The sequence below is a fragment of the Halictus rubicundus genome, chromosome 2 (assembly GCF_050948215.1).
Source record: "Halictus rubicundus isolate RS-2024b chromosome 2, iyHalRubi1_principal, whole genome shotgun sequence".
Taxonomy (NCBI): Eukaryota; Metazoa; Arthropoda; class Insecta; order Hymenoptera; family Halictidae; genus Halictus; species Halictus rubicundus.
This window is the reverse complement of record NC_135150.1, coordinates 10,188,624-10,204,205: the sequence shown is the minus strand read 5'-3', so window position 1 is coordinate 10,204,205 and position 15,582 is coordinate 10,188,624. Positions and strand designations below refer to the sequence as shown.

Here is a 15,582-nt window from a genome sequence, read left to right as displayed (position 1 = left end):
TGTCCCAAAAATGTTGTACTTTTTCAAAAGGGAGGATTCCTCAGGTTATTTGGAGCAACATTTTCCTTTGCAAAAATATTCTCCACGGCTTTGTTAAGGAGTTATTAACGAAAAGCACGGACTAATCAGAGCGCGGTTACAGCGGACATTAGCTACAGCTGAGCGTAGCGTTGGCATTGGCTCAGCCACATTGGTAAATAATACCGCATTTTCAATTGTCGCAATGGAACAATAGTTCACATATGAGTTTTGTATATGCACAAGTATAAGAATATGTAATCAATTTATAACAATTGGCAAAAAATAAATTAATATTTACTATTTATGGGTATTCATTAAAAATTTTTTACACCATTATTATTCTCTGGCTAAGAATTTATCATTTGGTAGTGTTAACGTTTGTTTAGTGTGGTAAAATTTTTCAGTTTTGTCTAAATCGGTTCTTGTGACATAGATAAACTTTATGAAAGCAACCTGGATTGATCGTCTTTTCTCGTGGTTTTTAAATTATTAGTGATATGGCTGTCAGACCATTTTTATATTTAGGTGACAATGCATGTAAATGGTAAGGCATACTTTGATATTTTAAAATGAGATTACAGATAACAATGTTCCGAATTAAACAATTACAATTCTACTGTACACTTCTAGCATTTTCACATCAATGCAACTTAAACCTAAGTTGTATACATCAACAGTATATAATCAAATTAGGCATTTCAAAAAGTTTCGAGGCAATGAGAGGAGAAAGATATACTGGCGAAATGAAACTTTCGAAGAGAGTCATGTCCCTCTATCCAAACTGTGGAAGCCCTTTACCTTCACGATTATGGTAAGCAATAAAAGAAGTACCAACTTTAATACTAAAGAAAGAGATAGTAGTTGCTTTGATATTAAAATAATTCAAGCATATTTTATTTTTCTTGTGTCATAAGTTTCACCGTTTTCATCATGTCAGTTTAGTGGAACAACTCTTATTGCTGCTACTATTTGGGGCTATGAAAGTTACAGGGGAAGAACCTATAGATTAATCAACCGTTATGAACAATTGGGAATACATGTTCGTATGAAAAAACATATACATAAATGATCATAGCTATTATGTATTATTAAAACATTACTTATATCCAGAAAGTAGGATGGAGACACGACATGGAAATTTGGTGGAAGAATTTGTCAGATGGAGAAAAAGTATTTGCTCCTATATGTTTTCTAAATATTTTAGTGTTTCTAGCATGGCGGATTCCTAAATTACAGACAGTCATGTTGAAATACTTTTGTACCAATCCTGAATCTCGTAAGTAACATATAAATATTGCGAAAGTAGTGCAACGTAGTTAAAGAAATTTATTAAATTTTATAATTTTGGTTAAGGTATCATATGTTGGCCAATGCTGCTGTCTTCATTTTCCCATAGTTCATTTATACATTTAGCTGGTAATCTGTATGTATTACACAGCTTTAGTTCCTTGGCTGTATCAGCTTTGGGTAAAGAACAGTTTGTGGCACTTTATTTGATTAGTGCAGTGGTGTCTAGCTTTACGAGTAATGTGTACAAAGCTGCACTCGGCTTACGTGGTCCTTCCTTGGGAGCTGTGAGTACATACAATGCAGTTATTGTCTAACATTTTCTGTAATAATGATTATTTATGATACAGTCAGGAGCAATAATGGGTATTCTTGGATATACATGTACCCAGTTTCCAGACATATATCTTACTATTATTTTTCTTCCAATGTATAAATTTGCAGCCAGTACGGTACGCTAATAATTTTAATTTAATTATCCAAATTCAATGTATAGACAATTATTATCTTTATCATTGTAAATACCTTTAAATAGGCAATCAAATGCCTAATGGGATTTGATATAATGGGTGCCCTTTGTCGTTGGCAATTCGTTGATCATGCAGCTCACCTGGGTGGAGTGTTATTTGGCATGTAAGTGTAAGAAATTGTAAAACATTTTACTTTTTTAAGTGTGAATATTCTTTCACATTATTATAGGTTTTGGCAAGCGTGGGGTAGCGCAAATCTATGGCAAAAACGTGAATCAATATTGGCGTTTTGGCATGAAATCCGTGGACCACCTAAGTCACGCTGACGTCTTTTTGTAAAAATATATACCGATTATTAAGAAGTGTAAGAAGCAGAGAAAAATAAAATTAGAGCAATAATTTCTTTATATTGAAATTTTTTAAATAATTATTATGGAAAACAATTTGCAAAACTGTATATATCAATTACTCCAATTTTTGCGATAGCTAGGTGAAAATATAGTGATATAGAACTAAGCTCCAAGATTCAGTCATTCCTCAATTTACGCTCTCCCGATTTACGTTGTTTCTAATAATAACGCGATAGGGATTTATTCAAACTAGTGATAGAAAAATATCAATAGTCAACACCTGATAGCTTCCAATAGTTGGACTATCAACTATCAATAATTACCGATAATTACAAAGTCCTACAAATTAAAGCACTTTCCATATTTTGCAATATTTGCTAGGTGATTCTTATAGACTTTCTCATTCTAAAATCGAATTCTAAAATCATGCACAGTTTTCGAAAAGTAACAGTTTTTATAAAAACGCATGACTTTCCTTTGTATATCTATCTTTGGATCTCCTGCTCCCTTTTCCTTTTCCCTCTTCTTCCTCTCCTATCTCACCCCCTTCTCGACCCATCCTTGCATTGAAGTCCCCCCCTATAATCACCCTTACACCTTTTTTTCTCCCTTCTATCCAGTCTCCCAGTTCCTCCAACTTACTCGGCAAGTCACCATTTACATATACCCCGATTACCCTCCACCATCCCCTATTTTCATCTTTATTACCGTCACTCCATGCCTTCCTCTCACTTCTCCCCTCTCCATCTCAATCTCCTTCCTTATTCCCATTAACATATCCCCACTTGTCCTTCCCATCTTTTCCTCACACCTTGCCCACTGCACTTCCCAATCATACCCTCTTGGCAGCCTGCTCCTTACCTGTTCCCATCCTCTCTCCTTTATCCATGTCTACATCAGCATTATCACATCCCACGTAAAGGGCTCATTCGAAAGAGGAAGGTTCAATCTAGTGTGGGCTGGTCATGAGCTGACGAGATTATGATTATTAGATATTTGGTAATATCAGAGAGGAATGAGAGTGCTCACGCCCGGGTTTTCGGCGTTCCCGATATAGTGCTGACATCTGCTCAGCCTTAGCATGGCACAGAACCGGTCAGTCTTTCCTGGAACAGAACCGGTCAGTCTTTTAGCATGGCACAGAACCGATCAGTCTTTCCTGGGACAGAACCGGTCAGTCTTTTAGCATAAAACTGAACGCACATTATTTTTTTAACCAGGATTAGAACGTACAGCTTAATTGTTGTATATGAAATATGTAACTAACATGTAAATCTTGTGTACAAAATCTCTAATTAATATAAATTAAGAATAATATTAATTGTAATGATACGTATTTTATTTTTTTTCCAAGTTTGTAGTTGCAAACTTTAGTTGTAAAAAATGGAAAATCCGGAAAAATTCGAACAAATACAGATCTCATATCGAAGTTTAAAAGCGACCAAACTGAATATTAATTTAATAATGAGCTATTGTCATCAACAATATCTTAAATATTTTCATATATATAGCTACTGTTATTATTCATTAAAAAAAATTTTCTTTCATGAATAAATATTTTTTCCACCTCAGCACCATAAGATTTTTACTAGATGACTTTAAAAACACATTAGAACTATTTTTAAATAATTTTACTCGAAAACATTCTAGTTTACTCTTTATTTCACCGTTCTACTAATTTTTTATGGGCTGCATTGCAGCTCTGTTTAACACCCCTTCACAACCCAATACCATGGTACCATCCATATTCAAGGAAGAACAATTTTTTGCGACGATCATTGAAAAAACAAAAGTGTTTCCTTCATTTCAGTCCTTTAGTGCGTTGGTGACGTAGCGCCCAGCACACCTACCTGTGTTCTGTGTCACATCTGGAGTTTTATGGTACGCTAACAATCCCTATTGAGTTGCAAGCCAGACCATACAAACGAATGCATCCACAACTTCCAGAGACCTGCCTCCAAAACTAATTAAAGGAAGGCTAGACATGCAGTGTGTACTAAACTCCTCAAAAGAGGTGGATTCCAGTCGCTCGTGTCATAAACCGCATTCGATACTTCATCGACAGGGTGATCTTACATATTTCTGTAACAGTTCCTGAACACATTATCATTCATCTGAAACTGCTTTGTACGACATTACACACGCCACATAATTTTTATTTTCTAATTTTGTCAAAGTAGTATATATAACAGAATCATACAAGTGTCTACAATTACTTGAAATCCAAAATACAGAGCGTTTCTTCCTCTGCGACTGTAAAAAAAGGACTTTAAAAGAATGTTAAGATAACAGGTGGGCTGTCCTTCCAAAAGGCACCTGTGGCCAGAGTTGGGCATTATTTAGATAAAAAATTATTTAAATAACGATTCGAATAAAAGATACTTTATCTTTATTCGTTATTCGAAGGTTCGAATAAAAAAAGTATCTTTATTCGACGAGTATCAGATAAATAATTTTATTCGACGAGAATTTATCCGACGAATAAAGATAATTTTTTTTATTCGAAGCGGATTTATTCGAACTTCGAATAATTTTTTCATCTTTTATCTGTATCTTTTATTCGAAGGCTTCGAATAAATCTACGGATAACTTTTGCCAGCTCGACGAATAAACGGCGACGGCGGCTGACGAGGACCGACGAGCGCTGAACGTCGAAGACCCAGCGACTGCCAAACGGTATACAATGTAAGCGGATGGAGAATCGCACATTATTGGCAATTTATGGTTGTATGTTTTTAATCAGAACAATATTTTAAGAGGAATGAGTTGTACAGCTTGTTCCGATCGAAATGAGTTCAAACACGACGTCATTTGGACTGTGTTTAATGAGATTGTAATTCTTATCGTAACATTACATATCAGTGAAACTTGTTCGATTACACTCGAATTTGACCTCATTTTCATCAGGAAAATCACCTCCATTCGCTCGTCACAATTTCATGAGGATATATTGAAAAATCTAAAAGTTTAAACTTTCATACGTGCGGGATTCTCCATTCGCTTACATTGTATGTCGTCCGTCGTTGCTGGGTCTTTGAAACTCGGCGCTCGGCAAAAGTTATTCCAAGATTTATTCGAAGCCTTCGAATAAAAGATACAGATAAAAGATGAAAAAATTATTCGAAGTTCGAATAAATCCGCTTCGAATAGAAAAAATTATCTTTATTCGTCGGATAAATTCTCGACGAATAAAATTATTTATCCGATACTCGTCCAATAAAGATGCTTTTTTTTATTCGAACCTTCAAATAACAAATAAAGATAAAGTATCTTTTATTCAAATTTTCATTTAAATAATTTTTTATCCCAAATAATGCCCATCTCTGCGAGGGCCGTTAGCACCGTGAAAGATTTACTTAATATTTAATTGAATTTAATAATTACAAAGAGTGTATCATGAACAAAGTGCATGCACTTGGAACTGTTACAGATATATGTAAGATCACCCTTTCGATGAAGTATCGAATGAGGTTTATAACACGAGCGACTGGAATCCGCCTCTTTTGAGGAGTTTAGTACACACTGCATGTCTAGCCTTCCTTTAATTAGTTTTGGAGGCAGGTCTCTGGAAGTTGTGGATGCATTCGCTTGTACGGTCTGGCTTGCGAGTCAATAGCAATTGTTAGCGTACCATAAAACTCCAGATGTTACACAGAACACAGGTAGGTGTGCTGGGCGCTACGTCACCAACGCACTAAAGGACTGAAATGAAGGAAACACTTTTGTTTTTTCAATGGTCGTCGCAAAAAATTGTTCTTCCTTGAATATGGATGGTACCATGGTATTGAGTTGTAAAGGAGTGTTAAACAGAGCTGCAATGCAGCCCATAAAAAATTAGTAGAACGGTGAAATAAAGAGTAAACTAGAATGTTTTCGAGTAAAATTATTTAAAAATAGTTCTAATGTGTTTTTAAAGTCATCTAGTAAAAATCTTATGGTGCTGAGGTGGAAAAATATTTATTCATGAAAGAAAAATTTTTTAAATTAATAATAACAGTAGCTAAATATATGAAAAAATTTAAGATAGTGTTGATGACAATAGCTCATTATTAAATTAATATTCAGGTTGGTCGCTTTTAAACTTCGATATGAGATCTTTATTTGTTCGAATTTTTCCGGATTTTCCATTTTTTACAACTAAAGTTTGCAACTACAAACTTGGAAAAAAAAATAAAATACGTATCATTACAATTAATATTAGAGATTTTGTACACAAGATTTACATGTTAGTTACATATTTCATATAAAACAATTAAGCTGTACGTTCTAATCCTGGTTAAAAAAATAATGTGCGTTCAGTTTTATGCTAAAAGACTGACCGGTTCTGTGCCATGCTAAAAGACTGACCGGTTCTGTTCCAGGAAAGACTGACCGGTTCTGTGCCATGCTAAAGCGGCGATGTCACGAAAGTGGGAACGCCGAAACCCCGGGCGTGAGCACTCTCATTCCTCTCTGGTAATATAAGCGTTAGAAGTAGGCCAAAAATTTACGGTGCGTGTGCCGTGGAATTCAAGCTTTTTTCATGCCATTGAATGAGTTTTCTGGTTGATGTCGATACCAGCCCGCACTAGAAAATAGCTCCACCTACACATTGAGCTATAATTTGTCTTGATTTTGTTGCGAAATAAAGGCGAAAACTTGAAGTACGTTTTCGGCATGGCTTTCTAGCGTCAGATTTCATGATATTGATAATATAGAGCAAAAAAAATTGTGACAAGTTTAGTTGAGCTGGAGCTCATCAGGTGGCGCCTAAGTAGAAGGACTTGTAGGTTTAAGCACAGACGAGGTATAGGAGTAGACCAATCACCATATGGGATTTCGTGTCTCACATGTAAACAACTGGTTTTCTTACGCCCTCTACGCTGACGAACGATAAATGTTGGAACTAGATCCACAAAAATGATCAAATCTGGTCAAATACAAATGATGACGAGTTATGTACATATCTGATGTTATGACTATAGGTTCAAATTATATTTTTTTATTTGATGTCATTATGTTATATATCTACAATTATCTTTATCAATACAATATTAATAAATATAGATACTACGTTTCCAAATTATAGAAATACAATTTTCATAAACCTTGAACGTAAATAACATTTCTCCATACGTATAATTATTATTCGCATTTCTACAATTTTTTAACACTATTAATACGCAACCATTTTGAATATATTTTGTAACTGAACTTGAAAAAGAAACTAAATTGAAATTTACTATATATTTTCATGTATATTTAATTTAAAAAGCATAAACTTTAGCTTTAAAGAATCATCCAAAATATTAATTAATATTAGTTGTGAAATTCGATAGAGTTAAGAATTAATTAATCAATAATTATGTAGTTGATCTTTTTTGCAAAATGTCAATCTATTTCACTACTGACTGAGAACGTAGTTGTATTATTTTCTTTCACGTTTGTAGTGAGAAAATAAACGACGAACGCAACAGTACGTCTCCTTACGTTGGTTATACTACGCACACGCTACACACAAGCGTACCTCTATTCTGTCCGCGTGAGCTGCAAGCTCGACTGTTCGACGCGTTCCGCCGAATTCACGCAGAGTTGGGCAAAATATTTATCTAAATAAAAATTTCGAATAACGAATAAAAAATAAAAAAATTTTAGGACTCAAGCGCGTATAATTCCATAACGCTATTTCCGAGCGCTTCAAGTACCTACAACTCGAAACTTCAAACTGTTATATCTCATCATGGAAGTATCTGACAAAAAAATGTTTCAGACAAAATTGACTTGTTTTTTCCTGTAGAATCTAAATATGTAACATTTTATAGGGGATTCCATTTAAAATTATAAAGGTACCTCCCCTCCCCCGTTAAAAGGGAAGAGAGGCCACTTCACGTTTATGTAGTCAGAAAGGCCCTTCAGTTCCATGCAATTTAAGACTAAGAACTTTAAAATCGATGGCATAGTTTTCGAGATATTGAGCTGTTCAGAGTTATGTGGGCCACCCTGTATAGTGCATAACAAGCGTAATACTTCTCCCGATTCAGGCGCTCTTTGCCAGCTCCGCAATTGCTTCCAAATATGATCATTCAATTTTGCAGTGAACGAGACACGCCTCTCTCGGTTTTGTAGTTTCATAAGTATTGTTTGCCGGCGGACTTTGTCAATTTCGCGCGTTGTTAGGTGAACCACGTTTGTTAACTTTGGTTGTTAACAAATTTCCTTCCAATAAAGCTTGCCACTACAGGCGTGTTTCACATCGGCAATTTGCGAATGTGACTTAATTTTATTTTTCTTTTCGAAATCGGATTCGCTTGACGAAAGGACGATTATGTTACCGGAATTTCGTTTAGAATCGCTACATGATATACGCTCTCCTCTCTAATAGGATTTTCATTTCCGCGAAACTGTGTTGCGGCTTTCGACTCACTTCGAACATTTCAAAGCTTTTAGGTAGTTAATATAGTGTGTACACGGTGCATATATAAGTAATGCACAGTGCACGCTGATGAGAGGACATTTTCCACTTGGAAGCACGCGTTGCACCAAGACGTATTTCATTTTTTGATTTCATTTTTTTGCGAACACATGTTCGAGCACCATTGTATCTCTGTTCATCTTCGCTTTGTTTTATCTCGTATTTTTATAATATACAGTGATTTCTCTACATATGTGGCCAAGGCCTGCATGATAAACGTTGCGGAATTATTCCCACTACCGTGGGGTATACCCCGTGAGAGGCCAAGGAATTCGGGAGGCCTCGGACGCCGAGGAGTGTAAACATGTCCCCTGGAAGATACACGACGCTGGCAAGACCCGTGTTGTTGTCATATATGTACGATTCTCGAGGAATGGGGTGGTTGATTTTGAATAATGCTTTACTGATTATATTAGTATATTTCAGCTAGTAGGTAAACGCTCGCTCTCTTAAAACGCACCGTGATACACTTTCTTTCCGATCGACTGCGACTGCCCCTCTCGACGAACTTCCACGCCTTATAAACTCTTTCACCCTCTTGCATTCATCTCGCTTGCACTCTGTCTCTCGCATCCATAACTTAGATTCGTAAAAACATACACTGCCCTATCGCTTAGTTCTAAACACTCTTCGTTCACACCTTCTCAGTCACTCGAGTGTTCCAAACATACCGGCGCCGCACAGTGTGACGAATGGCCTTTTTAGCTGGACAAAATTCTAAATCGCCTATTTTTCTATATTTATCGATTAATATGTTTACAGTTGTATAAAATATGAATAATTATTAATTTTTTTACAATATTTAGTTGGTTTTTGTTAATTAAACAATATATTTTAAGTGATTTATAATTAAATATAAAATACAACAAAGTTAGTAATGGACCTATGTAACACAGAATGTTTTTACAAGTACTAGATATTATCAAAGAAGACGTCATTTTTAATTATGGACAAAAAGAATGTAATTTTGGAAAAATTATAGTAAATGTTACTTTTTGGAGATTCAGACATATTCTAACGGGAAAGAATTATTCTTTGGTTTAGTATAAGCTTGTGTTCTTTATACCAATTTGTTTAGATTAATCTAAAAATTTGTATTTCCTATTGTAACAGACCTGGCTGCGCCAGGCCTGTTCCTAATCGTACGCACCCCGAACTCGAACCGCCCCGAACACGACCGACGGATACCGAGATCCGTCGGTACCCGCGAGCGCCCCCCGCGATCCCTGCACCGGCGAACCGATCTTGGCGGGAACCGGAACCCGCCATGATGCGATACCGTCGCGCCGGATGCGTGACGACGCCGGAAAAGCCGGCCGGGAACCGTACCGCACCGCACCCCCTCGCCTAGCAAGACGAGAGAGACGAGCCGGAAAACGCTCTCTTGGCTTTCCGCCACGTTCGCGAACAGACGTTTTTCTCGGTTAAGATCAGGGAGGGCAATCTCCCATGTATAATGTGTGGACATTAGCAGTGCCACCTAGACCCATTCCCTCCTGACCTCAACTAAAAGCTATATATATAGCTATACGATTCTACAAACATACACATACGCATATACACATACACATATATCTACTGTACAGTACGATTACTACATAAATTTAGAAGTAAACTTATATAAAAAAGAAGGATATAATATAATAAAAGGATATAATATGTTTTGCAACAATACATTATTTTTACAATATTTTATTTCGAAACATAATAATACATAATTATACATGTAACAGATAATTACATATAATAGCAAACTAATACAAATGATAATATCTTCATCCACTTATTTTGTACACTCTTTACACTTGCTGCTGCACTGCTCTGCACCTCACTATCCTAAAACAAACTTAAAAAAATTGTATAATTAATGCACAAAGTAAAATTCGAAAAATAAGCTCAGAAATAAGTTCACCGAGTTCGCTCAATTTTGAAAAATTATTTCTAAAATTGATTCGACACTGAGCAAAGTTTTTTTCAATATTTTTTCAATATTTCCTGGGCTTATTACTCGAATTTTCAATACACTTAAATTTTTGTCTTATTAAAACAATATGAAGAAGGTTTTGAAGGTTATAATATCACAATCCGCAACGAGTCACACGATCATTCATGCCATGCAGCAGTGGTTTTGGCAGGAATAGTAGCGTCCAATAGCAGCAAAGATTGGAACATCAGTCACGTCCAATCACGTTTAATCATGTGATGGCTGTGAACGTGGTGCCATCTAAGCTCATTCCCTCGCAAGTGAACTAAGCGGTCCAAGGTCATACATAAGAGTTTCCTCCCCCTGGTTAAGATCGCCAGCCGCCGATACCGACCGCCCGATCCCGACCGGAGCCGTTTTCCGCGACGCCGAGAAGCCGAGTATCAACCCGCGCCGTTAGCGTAGAGTTTGTCCGCGTAATTATCACCGCGAGTGTGCCGAAGCGTACCCGCGACCCGCAAACCCCGGACACGCCGCTGCGTGCTGGAGTACCTGGACCGCCGACCCCCGAAACGCGAAGCCGGGACAGTGACGAACATTTTGACTACTTGTGTCATTAATCACCCATGCCCGACCGTCCGCGTCCCGCCGTAACCCTCGCGTTATCCCGCCGCAAACCCTGGCACGGCGAGCCAAATTCGGCCGCGAGGAATCGGTTGTATCGAGATCCGCCGGGAAACGGACTCGTTACACTATTTAAACTTTTCATCATTTTTATAAGGAATGAAATGTTTTGATTCAACGTACCTGATTATATTTAAAAAAGATTTTGTTATAACGTTTTCACGTATAAAGTGATAACGTAACAAATAAAACACTAACAACAACCACAGTAATTATAACAATAACAATACAACTACAACAACAATAAAAATAACGAAACTGAAAGATATAAGAAAAACGCAAGGGAGATGTATACTGCACGCTGATCGCTCTGAGACTGAAGAAACGAATTTTCATACGAAGAAAGTTCAGAGGAAAACTCGGGTATCTTATCATTGTTTATTCCTTCAATATACAATGAATGAGACCAATCCATAGGTTTCAACGAATAGACTAAACAAACCGCTAAGTGGCGACGGCAATCGGCATCGGCTGCGTTCGAAACGCCCAGCCCGATCTATGATTGTCACGAGCGTGTACGTAAAACGACGTAACTTCATTGTAAAAATTAGTATAGTTCTGCAACGTTCTGCAAGCCAATTTTGGTATTAAAATAAAGTAGAGAATCTCTACTTTATTATATGTAAAAATCATCGCGTGGACCGACGTGGACCATATACTAATTCATTAACGAAGAGTAGTAACATGGGCGTTTCTGTGGAAAAATAAGTACCGTCTTTGACACTTAATTTACAAAAATAGAGGAATGTTATCGATATTTGGAATTACTAATGTGAAAATACATCCATCGTATATAGGAAATTTAAACACCCCTTAGTACATTTTAACATATTTCTAGCTCGTATGGAAATGTGCCCATTCATTTATAGGTTAGGTGTTCGTCTTTTAGGTGAAGTTTACACGGTCTATAAACATACAACAAAAGAATTTTAAGTTTTAATATTCAAGGGTTTTATTACATGGTTATTTTAGATTATATTAGCACAGTTAGTTTTTGTTTATTTGAAAGTTAATTTTGTCCAGCTAAAAAGGTCATTCGTCACACTGTCCGCCAGTCTGTCGCAACATGATCCGGTCGCCCGCACGCACGCACGCACGCACAACGAACCATTCATCCCACATATATCGAGAATTCACTGTATAAAGATTTTATCTCTCGCTAACACATTGACCAACACGTCGGTCACATGCTAGTGACATAATATTTTTTCGTCGACCTTCAAAATCAATTTTTATTACCACCTACACTTTTCTTTCGAAATAAGACAATTGGTCGGAGCGGCTTCTTCGACTAGCCCTTTCGAAATTTTAAAGTGCATCGTTTGAAACGTTTGCTTTTACTGTGGTTATTGTTGATTTTGACGGGGAAAACGTGACTGAGCGGCCATGGCTTTCAAGTGGCTTTCAAGAGAATGCAATGACGCACGAACGAACACGAAATTTTCATTCCACAATGGAAAATTTCTACAGAGAGAAAATCGTTTTATTCCCGTCAACACCATGCAGGTGCTGAGTAGGATAAATCAATTCCGTGTTTTATATCATTATTCAAGTACCAGACGTGAGACGAGTACCTGTTATACTTTCAAGTATTTTGTTTCGATAAACGTATCATAAACATATTGAAATATATTTATTGAACGATCTTAAACAATTTTTAATCCGTCATTTTGACGCGGCTTCTAGTTCTAGTATTAATATACGCACTATTTAAACAAATGGACATTTGAGAACATTTTTTAGACTCATTTCAAGAGGTCTCGTCGTTCTAGTGTTATTGTAGGTACTTTTGAAACAAATCGTTATTTGACAACGTTTAAGGAGTTAAATTGACCATTAAAAAATGTTCTTGACAATTTTCGTGTAGAATGAATTGTTTCCACTACTTACCTGAAATGAAATCGCATACGGGAGTCCAGATTACAATTTCAGGAATGCAAAAATTTTGCAGGAGGATGAAATTGCCTGTTGATCCGTCTCGACCACGATTTCTGGATCACAGGTGACGCATTCCGAATTTCGCATTTATCATGACGTGTTTCCCGTGGATAGATTAAAATTATTCGCCGTGTCCTTCCCCGTTTCTTCGGAATAGTCGGGATCACGCGAGCAGCGTGTACGTTTGTCGATAACATGGGCTCAACCATAACCAGGGTTGTTTCTTTCTTCTCTCTTCTAACGAACTAGGGAAAGTATAATATTCGTGTATATCACGATATGAAATACATTTCTTTTGCAAAAAAATGCGTATTCGGATGGAAATTGTTATTAATAATCATTAATTTAGTTATGATTGTACAATGAATGATTATATATTGTCACGTCCGGTGGTTCGATCGCTCATGAATAAGACAAATAAAACTTCAAATAAAAATTATGCCACGCGAGGAGAGAAGAATAAATAAGATTAAGATAAGCCTTAAGATTCTAGGAAGTAAGACGGTGTCACACATGTCCGTTGATTCGACCGCTTAAGAATCAAACGAATAAAACTTCAGACAAAGAATTATTATGAACTATTGTTGAAACCCAATAATGTCACGCGAGGAGACGAAGATAAATGGGATTAGGATAGGCGTTAAAATTTCTAGAAAATTAGATAGCGAACAAAACAATTCCAATTATCCTCCTGCGAGAGACGCAGCAAAGATCGATGTCACCCCGAAAAATAAACAGAAAGTGTGTCCAGTTGCGCCAAGTTCCAAGAAGGCACACTAATCCCATGGTAAGAATGACGCGCATTAGATAAAAGATCAAATCAATATCCTATTGAAACAATGGAATGTTCATCCTATAAAAGGGAACCAATACTTCAAAGATCAATCATTCTGTCATAAAGTTTGGACCAGACCAGTCCGTCATAGAAGTGTCAATTCAGTTTCAATAAAGTTCCATTCAGTTTTAATAAAGTTTCAGTAAAGTTCAAGTTCAGTGAAAGTTTAATAAAGTTTAAAAGAAGCGATAATTGGAATTGGTGAAATCTGCGACTTGCGGCTGCGATAGTTGAAATCTGCGACCTGCGGCTGCGATAGTTGAATTGGCGAACTGCGGTAACTGCAACCTGCGACCTGCGACCTGCAGCAACTGCGATTAGCGGTATTTCCGATCTGCGGCAACTGCAATTTGCGGAACCTGCGACTTGTGGACTTGCGGTGTCCACTTAACGAAGCGAACCCAACAACTCGGTAAATTAACATTATTATTATTGAACGAAATATTTGTAAGCTATCTAGTTTATGCGTTAACTACATATAATCTCTATTTGTCAAATCATATTTATAATATCTGATTCAGCATCTAATGTTGAATAAATCAATAATTTTGTTTGTTTTTGGAAAATAAGAATACAAGTTATTTAAACAATCCTCAATTTCACGAACCGTAGCCGGTGAATGCAGGTAGGTTCAAAACTGCGTCCTATCTCTTAAAAATCATAATCCGTCCTACCTGGGACGTAACAATATCAATCATTTTTATGTATTCTTAATTTTGTTTTTAGTATACCATATGTTTTATACTTATTGGAAAATATGAGAGGGGAGGGGTGTGTTAGTGCGGTTATGTTGGGAAGTGATAAGGGGAAGGGATAGGAGGGGAGAGTAGGGGAAGGGTGGGAGAAGGAGAGACTGGACTTCTTTGTGGAGAGAGGTTGGGCGGTGGAGGAGGTGGGGGAATTGCTGGAGGAGAGGAGAGAGAGAGAGAGAGAGAGAGCGAGGAATTGGTAAAAAGGGAGAAGGAAAGGCAGATGGAGGAAAGACGGGAAAAGATAAGAAATTCAAAGTATAATAAGTAGTATGGAATGGTGAAGGGAGAGGGTCTGCTGGGATAGCTGAAGAAAGGATGTGGAGAGAGTAGATGGCAGAGGGTGGCGAAATTTAGATTGGTAAATGGGATAAGGGAGGGGAAATATTGGATGGATGAGGGGGCGAGAAAGTGTAGAGTATGTAGATGGGTGAATGAGACGTGGGAACATGTATGGGAGGAATGCATGAGGCTGGATAAGGAAAGAGGATGGCAGGAGAAGATGTGGGAAGTATTGGATGATGAGGGGAGCGTGGAGGAATGGAGGGAAGGAGCAAATAGAAGAAGAGGAGGAAAACAAAGCAGAAAGGATTGGGATGGATGAGGAGTGACCGGCAGAGGGGGTCCGCTGGTTAGGGAAGGGGTGGCGTAGGTGTGTGTGTGTGAGAGAGGAGAGGTGAGTGAGAGAATTGATAAATTTTTTATTTTTAATAATGTCTTTTATTTTATTTCTTATTATTTTATTTTCACTTAAGTACGGTATTATCTCTCTCTCTCTCTCTCTTGCGAATCTATTATTTTTGCATTTTTGCGCTTTGTAACCCTGAGGGGAACAAAATAAACTACTACTACCTATTGGAAAAGAAGTAAGAC

General features: G+C 37.1%; 1 protein-coding gene across 2 annotated transcripts; it reads left to right on the top strand.

Moving 5' to 3' along the window:
• Positions 1 to 171: 171 nt before the first annotated feature.
• Rho-7 (rhomboid family intramembrane serine protease rho-7) lies at positions 172 to 2,191 on the top strand. 2 transcript variants are annotated; one of them, XM_076802843.1, is made up of 9 exons: positions 213 to 328; positions 426 to 565; positions 652 to 832; positions 959 to 1,060; positions 1,132 to 1,297; positions 1,375 to 1,595; positions 1,659 to 1,760; positions 1,844 to 1,941; positions 2,008 to 2,191. In XM_076802843.1, exons 2-9 carry the CDS (start codon positions 519 to 521, stop codon positions 2,102 to 2,104), a joined length of 1,014 nt encoding a protein of 337 aa, XP_076658958.1. In that variant the 5' UTR covers positions 213 to 328; positions 426 to 518; the 3' UTR covers positions 2,105 to 2,191. The 2 variants fall into 2 exon arrangements, with proteins under 2 accessions (XP_076658950.1, XP_076658958.1); XM_076802835.1 differs by having other exon boundaries at positions 172 to 565.
• The last annotated feature ends 13,391 nt before the right edge of the window (positions 2,192 to 15,582 follow it).

What these genes read in the sequence shown, in the direction of transcription:
- Rho-7 (XM_076802835.1), top strand. Translation starts at nt 519, where the DNA reads ATGGCTGTCAGACCATTTTTATATTTAGGTGACAATGCATGTAAATG. An exon ending in GGTGACAATGCATGTAAATG is followed by an intron (nt 566 to 651) that starts GTAAGGCATACT and finishes GTACACTTCTAG; the next exon opens with CATTTTCACATCAATGCAAC. An exon ending in TTGTACCAATCCTGAATCTC is followed by an intron (nt 1,298 to 1,374) that starts GTAAGTAACATA and finishes ATTTTGGTTAAG; the next exon opens with GTATCATATGTTGGCCAATG.